Source organism: Rhinolophus hipposideros (genome assembly GCF_964194185.1).
Source record: "Rhinolophus hipposideros genome assembly, chromosome: 3".
Lineage (NCBI taxonomy): Eukaryota > Metazoa > Chordata > Mammalia > Chiroptera > Rhinolophidae > Rhinolophus > Rhinolophus hipposideros.
Window position 1 is genome coordinate 6,907,685 of NC_138049.1, and position 17,847 is coordinate 6,925,531.

Consider the following 17,847-nt stretch of genomic DNA (forward strand, 5'->3'; position numbering starts at 1 on the left):
TCATTCTAATTTTATTTTACAGTATTTGTTTTGTAAATATGTGTTTTACAATGAACCTTGTGCAAAAACCATTTGGACTCAGCACCAACAATCATACATAACTAAGATGTTGTCTGTCTCTGGTCTGGAAGGCTGCTCCCACCCTGAGAAGGATTCCCCATGGCGCCATGGCCCATGTCCTCTGGCTGGGATCCTTAGACTCAGACTTAACTAGGAGACAGTCCCAATGCTCCACCCACTCCCACAAGCTCTCTGCTAAGGGGCCTTATCAACATGAGTTAGTACAAAATGCACAAAAATGTTTTCTCACAGCTGACACCTTAGGTCACTTGTTTCTTTTAGATGTGGTAGATTGGGAGGCAAAGAAAGGGTCCAGGCCTGTGTCTTCAAAGGAAACCGGCTCCTAAGGATTTCAGGGGACTCCTCCAAAGCCAAGCCTGCTGTTTTTAATTTTCCTAAGTAGGAAATGACCTCCCAAAGTCTGACACTGACACATCATCATCTCAGCTGAAACACATCTTAAAATAATGGTTTCTCTGTTCTTGGGACAAAAGAGTGCTGTTCTCTGGGAAGTGAAGCAGGGGTAGTAATTAACTTAATGGGAAAACAAAGGGAAACTCACAAGAAGAGATTCCTCCTCCCTTCCTTTAAATTTGGCTCTGGGGACTCGGCCAATTTCAGCTGGGGGAGAGATTCTTTCTGAGACATCCCAGAGAAGGAGGGATTGATAAAGGCCAAGTGTCCCTAATGAAATAGAGCCCCATCAAACCAATTAAACTAGGTTCTTTTTTTAACATCTTTATTAGAATATAGCTAACATACATTATATTAGTTTCAGTTGTACACAAGTTATTCAATATTTATACACCTAAAGAAGTGATCACCATAAGTCCAGCAACCATCTGACACTGTACCATGCTATCACAATATTATTGACTATATTCCCCATGCTGTCATTACATCCCCGTGACTTACTTGTCTTATAACTGGAAATTTGAATATTGCATTCACATTTCCTCTTCCCTTTTTAATTTTTCATTTATAGTTGACATTCAACATTATTTTACATTAATTTCAGGCATACAGTACAGTGGCTAGACATCCACACAATCTAAGACGTGATGCCCCTGACTAGTCTAGCACCCACCAGGCACTACATGCAGCCATTGCTATACCATTGAGTATATTCCCCATGCTTCACTTCACATCCCCGGGACCACTCTGCAACCACCAACTTGTACTTCTTAATGCCTTCACCTTTTTCATCCTGTCCCCCAAGCCCCTTCCCATCTGTCACCCCAATAAATCCAGTACCCATCTGACACCATACATAGTTATTACCATATCACTGACCACATTTTTAATGCTCTACCCTACATCCCCATGACTACTCTGCAACAACCAATCTGTAGTTTCCAATCCCTTCCCCTTTTCCATCCATTCCCAACCTACCTCCCTTCTGGCCACTATTAAAATGTTCTCTGTATGTATGAGTTTGTTTCTGTCCCATCTGTTTGTCTATCTTGTTCTCTAGACTCCACACATAAGCTAACTCACACTGCACCTGTCTTTCACTGTCTAAGGGACTTCATTTAGCACACACTCTCCATGTCCACCCAGGCAACGGCAGATGGCAAGAACCCATTCCCTTCCATGGCCGAGCAATATTCCATTGTATATATGTATCACCTCCTCCTTATCCATTCTTCTATTGATGGACACACAGGCTGCCTCCACACCTGGGCCATTGTAAACAATGTTGCAATGAACCTATGCATGCACATGTCCCCTTGAAGCAGCGTTTTGGGTATCTTCAAATAAATACCCTGAAATGAGATTACTGGCTCCTTTGTCATTTGTTACAGAATTTGTTTTAAAGTCTATGTTGTCTGGTATAAGAATTGCTACCACAGCTTCCTTTTTCTTTTATTTCCATTTTTATGAAATATCTTTTTCCCATCCTTTTACTTGCAGTCTATTTATGTCTTTTGATCTAAAGTCTCTTGTAGGCAGCCTATGTAAAGGTCTTGTTTTCTTATCCATTCAGCCACCCTATCTTTTGATTAGAGCATTTAATCCATTTCCATTGAAAGTAATTATTGACAGATATGTAGTTATTGCCATTTTATTATTCATATATTTGATTTCTTTTTTTTTTTTTTTTGTCTTAAATAAGTCCCTCTAACATTCCTTGTAATACTCGTTCGGTGGTGAGGAACTCCTTTAGCTTTTTCTTGACTGGGAAGTTCTTTATCTGTCCTTGGATTCTAAGTGATAGCTTTGCTGGGTAGAGTAATCTTGGTTGTAGGTCCTTGCTTTTCATCACATTGAATATTTTGTGCCAATCCCTTCTGGCCTGCAAAGTTTCTGTTGAGAAATCAGCTGATTGTCTTATGGAAGCTCCCTTGTAGGGAACCAACTGCTTTTCTCTTACTGCTTTTAAGATTCTTTCTTTGTCTTTAACCTTTGGAATTCTAATTATGATGTGTCTTGGTGTGGGCTTGGTTGGGTTCATCGTGTTTGGGATTCTGTGCACTTCCTGGGCTTGTATATGTCTATTTCCTTCATCAGGTTAGGGAAATTTTCATTCATTATTTTTTTTAAAGGTTTTAATCCCTTGCTCTCTCTCTTCTCCTTCTGGTGCCCCTGTAATGTGAATGTTGTTATGCTTGGTGTTGTCCTAGAGGTCCCTTAAACTCTCCTCATTTGGGATTCTTTTTTCCTTTTGCTGTCCTGATGGGGTGTTTTTTTCCTACCTTCTCTTCTAAATTGCTGATTCGATCTTCTGCTTCATCTAATCTACTCTTGGTTCCCTCTAATGTAGTCTTCATTTCAGTTATCATAGTCTTTATTTCTGACTGGTTCTTTTTCATGTTTTCCATCTCCATTTTCATGTTTCCTTTCTCTTTGTTAAGTTCTCCTTGAGATCATTAGGCATCATTATAACCTGTGTTAGGAACTCTGCATCTGGTAGGTTGCTTGTCTCCATTTTGTTTAGTTCTTTTTCTGGAGCTTCATGTTTTTATTTGGGATGTTTCTTTGTCTCCCCATTTTGGCTGCCTCCCTGTGTTTGTTTCTATGTAGGGCTGCTATGTCTCCCAGTCTTAGTAGAGATGCCTTATGTAGTAGTTGCCCTGTGGGACCCAGTGGTGCAGTCTCCCTGGTCACCACACCAGGTGCTCCAGGTGTGTCCCTTGTGTGGGGTGTGTGTGCCCTCCTCTTGTGATTGAGACTTGATTGCTATTTGCGCATCAATGGGAGGGACTGACCCTCAGGCTGATTGGTTGTGAGAACTGGCTGCGACCACAGTGGAGGAGCTGTTGTGAAGGAGCTGACCCTACAGAGCAGGGTTCACTTTAGCAGAACTCTGATGCCAGCCCAGTCTGCCCTTTGGGTGTGTTGTCTTTGTAGGTGGCTGGGTAATGCTCTGGCCCAATCTGAAGCTAGCTACTGGGACTGCCAGTCCCGGGACATCCAGGGATGGGACCTGCTGTAGGCCAAGTTCAGCTGCAGTATGTGCCCTGCCCAGGGCCACCTGGCATGAGCCACAAAACAATCCAGAGATGGTTGTCTCTTGTGCTATGCTTGGAGGTGCCTTGAGAGGCCAAGCCACAAACCAAGGCCAGCTGTCACTAATACCAGGCTTAGGGCTTCTCAGCCGGAGGTACGGGGCACACTGAAGCCAGGTGCTTCTTGTTTGGGTTTCATGATCCTTTGAGAGATTTTAGGAAAGTTTGCAGCATGAGCCAAGGCAGGCTGTTTATATCAAAAAGCCACTTGAAGGGGATTGGGTGTGCCTGCTTGGGTGTGGTCTCAGGGAATTACTAGGACGGGGCAGACAAAAGGTGATAGCTAGTTTGATGGAGACTCAGATATGGCAACTGCCTGTGTCTGCACATGAGGAGTTGAGAGGTCTCAACAAAGAAAGAATGGCTTCTGCCAGCTCCTCCATCCAGGAGAACGCTGCCCCTCCACCCCACACCCTGAAGCCAGGCAATTCAGCTTTGCCCCATATGTCCCTGGCACCTTTTGAGCTGCTGCCCCAGCACTGGAGCTCAGAACGAGTAAGTCCGTGCACTGTCTCGTTAAGGGGAGCACCTGGGACTGCAGCCGCCCTGGGTCTCACTCAGCCAAAATCTCGGCTGGTTTTCACAGCCAGAACTTATGAGGATTCTTCTCCCCAGCACTGAAACCCTGGGTTGGGACCCTTTGCTCCTGGGATGGGGGAACCTCCACAGCTGAAATATCCCTCCCAATTTTTAATGGTCACACACGGGTGTAGAACCAGCCCGTTTCCCGTCTCCGCCCTTCCTACCGGTCTCAAGGTGGCTTCTTCTGTAGGTCAGTAGTTGTAGAGTTTTGGTTCCGCTAGACTTCAGGCGAGTCTCAATGATGGCTGTTCTGTGGTTTAGTTGTAACTGATGTGGCCCTGAGCAGAGGTGAGCACAGCATTTACCTATGATCCGCCATCTTACCAGAAATCTAAAAAGGGTTCTTAAAAGGAACAAGCTAGGCAAATCACTGTGCTGTGGTGAGTAAGAGAGTAGAAGATAAAGAGGTGAGACCGTGTCAGAGAAAGTTAGGAAGGCCTGAGAGGGAAACCTGAGTTATCTTTACCGCTGTACTTTGTCTACAACCACAGTCATTTCCTGAAGCAGTAGAGAGGATTAGTTAAAGCAGAGATAGTGTGGGGGTTAGAGAGATTTTCCATTAACTAACTGTATGATGTACATTGTAAGACTTTCATTATATTCATCCAAATTCTTCAAAATGTGTTACAAATTAATTCCACCAACATACTACCAGAGAGTACCACTTGTCCATATCCTCATTGCCACACACAGTTCTCTCTCTCTCTCACTCTCTCTCTCTCTCTCTCTCTCTCTCTCTCTCTCTCTCTCTCTCTCTCACACACACACACACACACACACATACACACACACACACACACACACATGCATACCACTCTCACACAAGGTTTTGCAAAGTTGATCAAAAAAAGTTGATCAAAAGAGACTATCTTATGGCTATTTTTTCTGCATTTCTTTGAGTATAATGAGATTGAGCTTCTTTTCATGTTTATTGGCAACTTTCTTTTTATTATGAAGTGATTGTTTTTGTCCTTAGTCCGTATTCCTTGATATCCTACTTTTCCTTATTAATAAATAAAAGCCTTTTTTATATATTAAGGGTAATAACCCTTTGACTAGCATGTAATCCTCAAATTGTTTCTTGGAGTTGGTCATTGGCCTTTTAGTTTTTTTATTTGGTACTTTACAAATAAAGAATTTAAAAAAAATTAAGTGGGCAAATCTATGTGTTTTTCTTTATAGTTTATTATTGGTATTATGTTTAGAAGATCTTGCCGAAACCCACATTACATACCTATTGACCTATATCATCTTCTAGTATTTCAAATAGTTTTATTTTCCACCTTCAAATAATTCAACCAAAATGTTATTTGATGTAAACTGGAGGGTGTTGGTGGCATTCTCCCCTTCTAGGAAGTATTCAGACGTATCTCTATGCTCGAGGAGTGACTTTGGTATGATTAAATTCAAAGGTCTTGGGTCTTGATCAAATATCTCTGGATATCACCAAAATAATGCATTCTCATGTGTCTCTGTCCCCATGGGCTCGCTTCCCTCTTCCCCCGTGGGCTCGCTTCCCTCTTCCCATGCTCCCGGCTTCCTCGATTCCATTCCCAAGTCCTCCTCTGCTTTCTGTGGGACTCAGGCAATGCCTGAAGCCCAGGGTAAAATAAATGGAAGTTAAATATCAAATATTACCCTTCGACATATGCACATTGCATCTCCTGTGTCTGATTTTCTCGTCTTTCATCTTTTTACTCATCATTTTCATCTTTCCCACTTTTCTCTGAATTCTGGAAGAATCTCTCAGGTTCATCTTCTAATTCACCAGTTTTGTTTTCTGTGATACATAGTCAATCTACTCTTTGTTGCCTCTGCTTTTCCAGATCTCTTTTTACTAACAGTAATGTAACTATTAATAAATGTTTTCCTTTTTCATGACTTCATTGTCTTCTAGAAACTTGAAGAGAACATGAAATAGACATTTTCTTAAGTTTTTTTCCCTTTTAGTCAGGAGAACGCTTTTAAAAGGAAATATTATCTATGTCATCACAAGTTTGTCCCTTTGTCTTGAGCTCCTAAATCTTTTTAATGTTTGATTATGTTTTCTCTGCTCATTTCTTGTTCACAAATGAAATCTACGTTTTTTTCCCTCCAGAATTAGTAGATGAGATAGTTTTCTGCAGAGTGTTTCTTGCTATTACCTAGAAAGGCCACCACTATAGACACAGAGAGAGAGAGTCTGTGGGTCACTCTTCCAAGTTTTTGGACTTGCCACCCATCTCTGGCCAGACTTTGCTCTTTTGTTCACAATGAGATGCAAATGTCCTGCCAACGAGAGTCTGACATTGGTCAAAGGACTTCACCCACTTGTTTTCTCCTGATTCAATGTGATTCCCAAATAATTTCTTAACACCGTTTGCCTTGCTTTCAGCCTTCTATATGGGGATTGGAAAGTTATAAGACTGAGCAGGTGTGGGGCCCTGAGCTGTTGTTCCCATTGGAGGCAGACAAATAGAATAGGGTGCCCACTGCCTAGGGTTGACATTTGGAAATTTGGGGAGGATTCCACTCCAGCAATTGAAAGTTAAGAAGGCAAAAGCTTGAGAAAGAAATTCACTCACAGTCTCCCTGGGGTTTAATGTCAATAAATCTTACTGAACAAGAACAGAGCCTTAAAGGAAGACAACACTCTCTCCCTAAATAGATTGGGGAAGGGGTGTTGCAACCAGAAGCGAGAAAGGTCCCTCAAAAAAGAACATCAAATAAAAGAAGTTACATGTATTATTAATCCTTCCTCAATAGATAAAAAAAGAATTATATGCCCATTCAGTAACCGTGGTATAAATGTATTCATATTCTCTACTTGAAAAAAAAGGCAAATTATTACTCAATTAGTTAACCGAAATTAGCCCCAGTGTGGAGGGTATCTATTCAAATCTTTGTGTCCCATCAGCCTGAGTGACTTTATTTCCTTCTGAAATTATTTCAGTCATTTATTTGTTGTTAGTCTATATCCCCCAACCAGAATTTAAGTTCTATACGAGCAAGAGATTTTGCCCATCTTCTTCTCTAACTGGATCTCTAGTACCTAACCCTGTGTCTGGCACACAACAGATGGTTGATTAATGACTGCTAAATGAATTAATGGTGTATGTTTGGATTGATGGGTTGATCAACGGATAGAAGCAGGTATGAGATATCTTGAGGCATAGTATCCCTTGATTTTGGCCTTTATTTACCCAAGATAAAATAAAAGTATGGGGGTGGAAGGAGGGAGAGTCTGGTTGTGCAGCCTGATAATGATGATTAATCCTGTAACAATTCAACAATACCCAGGCAAGAGCATTTTTCACTGGCCCCATCAGGAGCCCGCCATTTATTAGTCTCAGATGGGTCATCAATTCATTCACTGTATGTCCTTGATGTTGACTTTTTGTCATTAGCAAGGGTGCCATTTTCCTTTAGCACATCATTAGTGTCTCCACATCCTTCTATGCAGGGGCTTTCACAGAGGCACTGGCAGAAAATATGCTATTTTAACTAAGTTAACAAGGATTTCTGTACCAAAAGTTGGAATTACCCAGCCCTTTCCCACAGATAGGGGTGGTCTACTATTGCACAACTGTCCTTTAGAACAAAGCCTGCCTAGTGTAAGACTTCACATGAGCCTTTGAGCCTTTGAGGCGATGGGGGGTAGTCTCATGCATCCTGGAAGTCCGTCTTTCTCGTCCCAAGAGAGCAGCTTTTGGTTTGAGCCCTGAAACACCAGTGGTCTGGTCCAGGCACATTGAGTTGTGTCTCCAGCTTTGAACAATAGCCACATGTGAGGGAGAGCTGGTCCACGGGGACCAGACTAGAAAAGGAAAAATCTTATAGAACCTCCAAATTCCACATGACAGTGGGTTTTAAGTTGTATTTCCCAGATCCCCAGACAACATTTCTCCATGCCTTCGACTTGGGTAGTAGGTTCTTCACCTTGTTTTTCCCCCTCCGACACCAGCCACAGAGCTGTCCACAGTGGCAGGAGGAAGTGGGGAGAGAGAGCCTGTGCCTGTAAGAATGTCAGAGCTTTTCATTGTTCTAGATTGGGATTTCCAGTGCCATTTGAAAGTTTGATCATAAATACTGTTAGGGGTGTAATAGATGAGGTAGGAAGAAACTATGTTACAATTTCCAATTTCTCAGTATGAATTAAGAAGTTGTACCATTTTGAGATACCGTTTTGGTTTTTGTTTTTTCATCTGTCAAGAGGATAAACAATTCTGTGACTATTTCTGCCCAAGGCACCACTTCATGACTTTTTGGGCATTGGGCCCTTGGCAGCAGCTACATGTTTGCATTTCGAGTCATATTTGGGGCAACACCCATGGGCTTCCTCACCCCCCTCTGTCTGCCAGCCCTCCACCCTACACAGGTCATCTCTGTCCACATGGGTCAAACAAGTCCGCATTCTCTATTCCTAACCTAGTCTTCAACTTGCATTGAACACCTGAAAGATTTTACTTTGGTTTCTAGATCCCTGTAATCCTGGATGGCCAACATATTTTAATTGTAAATGACCAAACCATAGGCCTTCCAGATGCCACCACCCTGGAGCCGCCCGCACCAGCCATGGTCAATGCCACCGTGTTATTTGACACTGCTGTAGACAGCGAGCCCTTGGGCCACGTCTCCTTCGAGCTGTTTGCAGATAAAGTTCCAAAGACAGCAGAAAATTTCCATGCTCTGAGCACTGAGAAGAAAGGATTTGGTTATAAAGGTTTGCACTTCCACAGACTCATTCTGGGATTTAGGTGCCAGGGTGGTGATTCCACACGCCATACCCGCACAGGAGACAAATCTATCCTTGGGGAGAAGTTTGATGATGAGAATTTCATCCTGAAGCATATGGGTCCTGGTATCTTGTCCATGGCAAGTGCTGGACCCAACACAAACGGTTCCCAGTTTTTCATCCGCACTGCCAAGACTGAGTGCTTGGATGGCAAGCGTGTGGTCTTTGGCAAGATGAAAGAGGGCTTATGGCAGCCATAGAATGCTTTGGATCCAGGAATGGCAAGATGAGCATGAAGATCACCACTGCTGACTGGACAACTCTAATAAATGTGATGTTTTATCTTAACCAGCAGACCATTCCTCCTGCAGTGGGGACAGCACCTCTCACCCCCACTCCTCAGAACTGCTCATAATCTTTGTGCTTTCGCCTGCGTTTCCCTGGGTTCCGTATTTTCCCTGTCGCCTGCCAAGTTTAGCTGGGCTGCAGAGTTAAGTCTGTGATTATGAAATAATAGCTAAGTAACACACACACAAAAATAAAATAAATGATCAAACCACAAACATTATATACTTTATACATGCTTTAGTCCCTCTCTGCATCTGTTTCTTATCTCTGACTGTTAACTTTGGTGTTAATCTAACCTTGAGGAGAGAACTCACATTAGTTGTGTTGAGCAATTAACAGAACATCTTGTAAACTATATTAGAAACTCATGTGTACTTTTTCCTTGGCACAATTCCTATTATTTGTTCCTTTTGAGCGTTATCATGGACTTTTTATAGTCTCCACATATTCCAATTGACTCTAATTGCTGTTTTAACGATGCTGAAATCATCTCAGCTTGGCTATTGTGAACCCTCCATTTTTAGGCCTTTTTCTCGTTTTAACACTATCTTTTTTTTTTATGCTTTTTTAACACTTTCTTTGACATCTCTGGCAGTCCTTGCTCTTTGGCAAAAACATTTCCCCATGCTTTTGCAATTTTGAATTTGTCTTGTCCCTAGGTCCCAAGCCATAGCAACCTTTCTTGAAATCTTAACTTTTTTTAGCAAGTTCTGTCTGAGAGACTAAAATGTGGGTGCTGCAGAGCACATGAGCAGGTCTTGTGGGCTCTGGTAACAGAAGAGCAATATCAGAGGCCGCCTCGGCCCCTGAGTGAAACTATAAATACTTTCAAGACTCGACCAAAAGTTCAAATTTGGACGGAGACTAAGATTAGGCCATCAAAGCCTTGCCTCCCACAGGTCAACCACCAAACGTTTAAAGAGCTATTTTATAAAGAAGAACAATTCTAGATTGTATTGATAATACTAATGACTATGATACCAGAGCAGATAAAAACCAAACACTCTGAACAGTTAGACCATCAGGCTGGACAGTACCCTGCAGAAGATGGTTCATGAGTACCCTCTGCGTGTTTGGGGTCCCAGACGCACACTCCAGATACCAGCTGCTGATGGCAACCTTCATCCCGGCCATGACAGTCCTATGCCACACTGGGCTACTCCCACCACATGGGAAAGCGATTCGCTGCTCCACACACCCACAGCAAAAAGAATCTCCGAAGCTGCCTCAGGCCTGTCTCTCAGGAACCCATTCACTTATTTATACGCAACCCTCCCAGGCCATGGTGGTTGGACAACCCTCCTAGGTCATGGCCACTAGAGCAACACTGCAGGTCCCCTCTACTTCCGGACCCTCCAATTTGTTTTGGAGGGTCAGCCATCCCACCAACCAGTGCACAGACAGCTGGTTGACCCCTAATATCCACTCTCATCTACTTCTCCAGTAATGGAAGTCCAATTTTATATAGGGTCCACCCCACCCGCTTCCTGTTCTCTCTAGATACGGAGCCATGTACAGCTTCCAGGAAATGTCCTTAAAGAAAGGCTATACTCATTGTTACTCCCCTACCCCCGGTCTCCTGCAATATGGGTGCATGTGATGGGTGAGTGCCAGCAGCCATGTGGGACCTGGCGAGGAAAGCCCTGCCCAGCGGAGCAATGAGACGGTGGCCACTGGGCCCTTCTCTGTGCCACCCCACTAGCTCTGGGCGGGTATCCTTGAACTTCTTGAATATGAGAAAGAAATACACTTTTATCATGTTTAAGCTCCTAATCTTTTGGAGATTTCCGTTACTCACAGGCAAATTTAACCCAGACTAACAGAGCCCCTGGGGAGGCCATGCGGAGCCCAGGGCCCTTTCTCAAAGACGAGCACCTAACTTTCCTCTGTGATTCTTGCACCGTCTGCCCAGCCCAGGGCAATTTTGTCTCCTCTGTTGAGTGAAACAAAAGGCCCTTTTCTCCTGTTCTGAATGTCTGCCATACCTAGCTGACAACCAAGGTGCCAAGAACCTGTGTTTTCTGGCTATGCTGTGACAGCTCAGCTTGGGGCAAAGGTTGCTGTTCATGTAGCAGCCAGAGTCGGGGTTCAAAGGGAGAATGTGGGGGAAATATACATTACCAGTGCTTCAGAATGCCATCCTGACAAATATTCACATCTGTAGCTCCATCCATGAAGAGACAATACGTGAACTCAGCCCACTGTCAGCAGTGCCCCCTGGGGGTGACACTGGGTGCTGTGGGTGAGTGGGTGGGGGAGTGACCAACTAATTCTCCTTACACAGTTCTTGTAAGTGGTGAGTTTTGAAGTGATTTTTACCTTTTTTGTTTCTTGATGTTTTAAAATTCTAGAAATCAAGAGGAAGGCATCAGGGAAGGTACAATTTCAGAATAATTGTGGAGAACTCTCCAGAACTCTGGTTGCTGATAGGTGCTTAATTTTTGCCATTCTGGGGAGAATGTGTCTCACAGGGTCACCAAAGGGCAGTCCCCTGAGAGTTTCCTGCTCAGAGCAACTGAGAAAAGCTTTCTCTACAGAAGAATGATTTTACAGCTTTTGGCGTTTTGTTAATAACGCATACGGCTACTATTTCCTGGACCTCAGTGGGTAGAGTACAGCATCTCAGTTAAAGACATGGATTTTGGAAAGACACCCCAGGTCCTTCCACTCACTACCTGGTGACCTTGGGCAAAGCAGAACCCCTCTGTGACTCAGTTTTCTTTTCTCTACAATTAGGCACTCTTCAGTATCATGGAGATGTCGTGAGAATTTGATGAGACAATATAACAAAGTGCTTAGACTAGCACCTGGTACATAGCAAGTTCTGAGTAAATCTGAGCTATTATTATTTTTACAGTTACAACCTTCCATTTCTCAAAACTCCCAGGCAACCAGAGTCTCATAGTTCTTTTAACCAAACAATAAGATTAGTCCAAGAAAGCAGACGCAGCCCTCAATGAGAGGTTGGGATTAATCCAGCACCTCCATAAACCAGCTTTGAGGTGTATGTAGCTTAAAGGTGCCTGTCATTTTCATGGGTGAGATAGAAAGATAAAATATGTAACTACTCGGACAGGAACCTGAAGGGGGATAAATGCCACCCATCCGTGCTGCAGAAGAGTCAACAGTAAGGACAGGCTGCCAGGATGAGCCACAGCTCTGGGAACACATCTGTGAACACTGCCCACAGTGCATTTAGGATTTCCCTCTGTCCTTCTGCTCAACTCACAGGCAAGGGACAAGGGACAGGTGGGTAATCAGAAATGCCCGGAATGCAAGTCACCAAAACAGACACACTCAACTGTAAGAGACCATGCCTCTTAGAACAGGTTCCCTGCATTCTTCACCCTTCCTGCTTAGTGTCCAAGCTTGTCATCTGCCCTGCGATCCGGCCCAGAAGGTCTAAATTCAAGGCCCAGCCCCATGCTTGTCAACACAAAATCATTTTCCATCTCTGAAATTACCCCCTCAACATTGCAATGGAGACAATAAAGTCTGCTTCAAAACGGTGTTGTGGTGACCAAATCAGTGCGTACTGAGTGCATCTCATAAAGGACCGTCTGTCAGATATCTTTTTCATGAAGTTTCTGATTTGCTCCAGTGACACCTCAAAACATCCGACACTCAACCTTCACCTGCAGGGAGGAGGCAGGGGTGGGGTGGACAATAGGACATGTTGCTCTTAGCAACCACATGCAGGGAGGGAACTGGTTGGATACTCAGTCCTTTCTCCAGCTGGAGATCATTGGATCCCCTGTACACTCCAGACGCGTGGACCACGTGGCAGGGAGGCTGGGATGGCGCCCCAGTGGCCACACAGACTGAATGCAACTCTGCCCAGGTGGTGCTTACAGCTTTCTGTATTGTTTCAGCATCCTCCCAACCCACTTGGAGGTGGGGGTGAGGAGGACACAGGGGCTCAGAAAGTTGAGGAACTTTCTCCAGGCCATCAGATCAATGGATGATAAAGGAGGCGTGGATACCACATCCGGCTCAAACCAGACTCTGGGCTCTTCCTGTGACATCACGCTGCCTCTCCAAGACCACGTGGTGTCCTAGGCCACCAGGCTGGAGATAACCACACCCTTCCCTGCCTCCAGGCCTGCCCCTCTGCAGGCACTGTTCCTGGACCTCCAGTCCCCACTCTGCTCCTACCTGACAAGTGGCCCCCACCCCATCGCTTGCTTGGCTTTTACTTCTCTTTCTATCTCAGTGATTGGCTCTCAAGGCCCACAGCAAGAAATCTCTAAAGGTTAGAAATGAAATAGAAAGAAATGTTTGGGGCAGGACAGGGGATGATTTTCAAGATGCTCAAACCCCTCCATCTGCATCTAAGATTAGGCCTACTGCTCCTGCACATCTAACAGTTTGACCTGAATGCCTCACAAACACTCCATTGCTACTGTGCATTCTACGTCAGTATTATTCACAGCACACCCTGTAGCTGTCTCCAGGTTTTTCTGAGAGCCCAAAATGACTGAGGCATACAGCAGGCACTCAGCACGTTTACTGAGAGAGTAGGACGGACAGCATTGCCACTGCAGGAGCTTGTTTCCCGATGCCTGTGTCACACCTTCCAGGCTTCCCAAGTGTTTAATGCCATCTGTCCCTGTGACCAACTGATTTCTGCCTTCACTCTGTGTGACACTGCCCTCCACCCCTCACCCACCACTCTATCTGGATTGACAATGGCTCCACTGTAGCCACAGTGAGGAAGGCAAGAAGGGCAGGGAAGCCAACATTATCTTGTGACACATTGAACAACATTCGAATACCCTAGTTATACTTTAGAACTCGTCCCCAGAACTAACCGTCCTCCTTCGGAGAGCACAGACACACACACGCACGTCTTCACTGTTCAGACCAACTGCGCTGAGATCCAGTCCGTCGTTTTTGTGAGTCCTGGCCACGCTGCCTCCAACAGGAACAGCGCACGTCTACTTTGTTCAGACAAGTCTAGAGAGCAGAAAGAAAGTCAGATGATTTGTTCTTGTTTTTTATGATGACCCCTGTTTGTTTAAAGCCTTCCTCAGAAGTGTGGCCAAAGGATTCTCAGAAGGATTAGAGACACTTGAAAAAACTGATTTAAAGCCTGCCATTTACATAGAGGCAGACCTTGGAGGTATTGCAGGTTCAGTTCCAGACTACCGCAATAAAGCAAGTATCGCACGAAACGACTCACATGAATTTTTGGGTTTCCCAGTGGATATGAAAGTTATGCTTACACTATATGATAGTCTATTAAGTGTGCAATAGCATATGTCTAAAAAGACAATGTCCATTCCTGAATTTCTTTTTTTCAAAAAAATACTTTGTGCTAAAAACTACTCACCATCATCTGAAACTCTTGAGAAAATGACGCCAATAGAAGCTCAACGCAGGGTGGCAATGAACCTTCAATGTGTAAAAAAAGCAATGTCTATGAAACAGGATAAAACAGGTATGCCTGTTTTTCTTATGTAAAGAGTATAATCATTATATTCAAAAGATACAAAAAAGACCTTTGCTTTGGAGAAGCTGAAGAAGAGCAAGTTTCCCTCCATGCATCCCGATGGGTTTTAATAAAATAGAATTAGGAAGACAGGCACACTTTTTTTTTTCCCAAGGGCAAAACTTCAGGTTTCCAAGTAGCCCATGTCCATTCTAAAGGAAAACCAAATGCTGCTCAGGACCAAATACCATGATCTCATTTCTCTGAGGCCATCACTTAGCTTAGCCAATCAGGCCAGAAGTGTTTATTATACAACCAATTGTCTCTCATCATACCTTCTACTGGCATTAGGATTTTTTTCCTCAGTGTACTCTGAAGATTGGCTGTTATGTTTCTCTGGAGTTTGTCTCATAGGGAAATAAATTTTAAAATAAAGCTTTTCATGTACTCCAGGAAGGAAATCACACTTTCTATATAACTTGTAGTAAACTGAACTCTTTTGGATATATTTACTGTGAAATTTCATAGTTGGCATATGAGTTCACCTTCTAGAATCACCAACGAGAAACAAAACTAAGGTTGAAAACAATAAAATATTGCTGGAACATAGGTGGCAGAAACTTCTTTCCTAAAAAGGTCATACTACTTCTGGCCTTCGAATGAGGATCATATTTTATTCTGTCACGCATATGTACACGTAATTAGGGTGTAGTTTGCTTGAATAGCTGTCATATTTAAAAACCAAGTGCCCTTCAAGAAATCTTCATGTTGAAATGCTTTTGCCAACATAGATACCTACAAACAAAGACATTGTTTTTCAGAGTGAATAAATCAATACTATTCTAGGAAACCAGTTATGGGGCCTCTTTTATAGCAATATTTAAATTCTATTCAAATCAATTTAGATAATTAAGTACCTGGTAACCATCAACAGCTCCCATTAGAAAGATAACCAGAGCTTTGGGTGGCTTAAGAGAAAAAAATAAATAAAATAAAATGAAATAAAATAAAATAAAATAAAAAGTACTTTTAGAAGTCATCAAAATGGTGGTGTGAGGTGAGCCTCTGTAAAGCTCCCCTGGAATTTACAACTAATCGAACAACGGTAACTCCACAAAGGACTTCCTGCACAGCAGACAGGCAAGACGAAGAGGCGCACTACTGAATTCACCTAAAGGTGGGTGAATCGCGCCAGCAGGGAGGGGGGAAGGGAGAAGTGCAGAGACGGAGCCTCGTAGGCGCAGGACGAAGACCTAGCTCAGTACTCTGAGCTCGCTGCATCCCGGAACTACTGCAGCTGCGGGAGAGGGAAGGACTCGGACTGCTAGGGCTCCACTTATGGCCCACAGGGCTGAGGGGGCAGCATATAACACGGCTGAACCCAACGCTCCCGGCAGAGACCTCGGAGAAAAGACTGAGGGAAGAAGGCTGAAAACGGTGGTTTAAGCCCTCACTGCCGAGCGGAGAACGGAAGCCTTAGGCACGGAGACTAGCCGCCCCCTCCCTACCCTCCCAGAGCTCGCCCCGCCCCCACCTGCCTGGTGCTAGAAGCAGAACAGTAGCAGTGTCAGATCAAAAGAACAGAATATTTGCTGTTCTGAGAACTATGGACCACAGACACAGATTCGCAGCCCAACTAGTTCCAGCAAAGGGAAGGGAGCTGTGGAAGTGGGACCGGCTGTGGTGGTGGTCGCTGCCATTGCTCTGGGCCACCTCTCACAACTCACCCCACCCCTGGCCCCACCTATCTGGGAGGATCCCTGCAGGAGTAAAAAGAACTGCTGAAACACACGGGCTCTGAATCTGGTGCAGGAAGAGCTTTGGAACTTCAAAAGCTCTCCGCATACCCAAATGGACATTTTGCCCGTGACCCAGGTGAACTGTTAAAAGAGAAGCCCCTCTCCCAGGGAATCCCCCCATTTTGTGAAAAGCTGGAATAGTGCAGAGAAAACATAGCACTACAATGTCAGAGAGAAAAAAAGGCTGCAGTCAGAGAGAAAATAAAACATTTTACCAACAAGTACTGGAAAATAAAGAAAGACCTCTTCCTATCAACCTGTTGCAGAAGCCACTCCTGTAGATGTCTAGGAAAAGAAATCATAAATCAGTAATTGCCATGAATAACCAAGGCAACAAGACAGCTCAGAAAGAAAGTGAAAAGTCTCCAGAAAAGGAACTTAAAGATATGGAAATATGTGACTTAAATGACAGAGAATTCAAGATTGCAGTTCTTTAAAAACTCAACGAGATGCAAGAAAACACAGAAAGGCAGAAACACAATCAAAGAACAACATGAAATTTTACCAAAGAAATTGAAATTTTAAAAAACAACCAAATAGAATTTCTGGAGATTAAGAACTCAATAGAAGAAATTAACAATAAAATATCCAGCTTAGGTAGTAGAGTTGACCAGATGGAGGAAAGAATCAGTGACATCGAAGATAGAAATCTGGAAATGACACAGATGGAAGAAGAAAGAGACTTGAGACTTAAAAGAAATGAAAGAACTCTACAAGAACCTTCTGACTCCATCAGAAAGAACAATATAAGAAAATGGGCATACCAGAAGGAGAAGAAAGAGAGAAGGGAACAGAGAATATATTCAAACAAATCGTCGATGAGAACTTCCCAAACTTATGGAAAGAACTGGATCCTCGAATCCAAGAAGCAAATAAAACACCTAACTACGTCAATCCCAACAGGCCTTCTCCAAGGCACACTATATTGAAGCTTCTAAAATCAATGACAAAGAAAGAATCCTCAAGACAGCCAGGGAAAAGAAGACAGTAACCTACAAAGGAAAGCCCATTAGATTATCGTCAGCTTTTTCAGCAGAAACTCTACAAGCCAGGAGGGAGTGGAACCAAATATTCAAACTATTGAAAGAGAGAAATTATGAGCCAAGAATAATATATCCAGCAAAGATATCCTTTATATATGAAGGACAAATAAAAACCTTTCCAGACATACTGAAGCTGAGGGAATTTTCTGATACATGACCTGCACTACGAGAAATACTAAAGGAGGCTATTCAATCACCATCAACAGGGACAATTTGTGGCAACCAAAATATAAAAAGGGGGAGAGTAAAGGCCTGAACCGAAATAGGGGAATGGAGAAAGTAAGCATGCTGAAAAAAATGGAATACTCTAAATATCAAATTTTCTTTTACATAAACTTAAGGGTAACCACTCAAAACAAAA

General features: G+C 43.5%; 1 protein-coding gene and 1 long non-coding RNA gene across 2 annotated transcripts in view; one reads left to right on the top strand and one right to left on the bottom strand.

The window, feature by feature from the left end:
- Nucleotides 1–15,374, bottom strand: part of LOC308496306 — a 46,839-nt gene extending 31,465 nt beyond the window's left edge. Inside the window, exons 1-2 of the long non-coding RNA XR_013993159.1 lie at nucleotides 14,546–15,374; nucleotides 14,025–14,169 (exon numbers count right to left, since the gene is read on the bottom strand). This is a non-coding gene — a long non-coding RNA (uncharacterized lncRNA). The remainder of the gene's footprint in view (nucleotides 1–14,024; nucleotides 14,170–14,545) is intronic.
- On the top strand, nucleotides 5,091–9,125 carry LOC308496305 (peptidyl-prolyl cis-trans isomerase A-like; the record flags this gene model as incomplete). Its single annotated transcript, XM_081045314.1, has 1 exon — nucleotides 5,091–9,125. The coding sequence occupies exon 1, from the start codon at nucleotides 8,706–8,708 to the stop codon at nucleotides 9,123–9,125; it is 420 nt and encodes a 139-aa protein (XP_080901440.1). The 5' UTR covers nucleotides 5,091–8,705.
- Nucleotides 15,375–17,847: the final 2,473 nt, after the last annotated feature.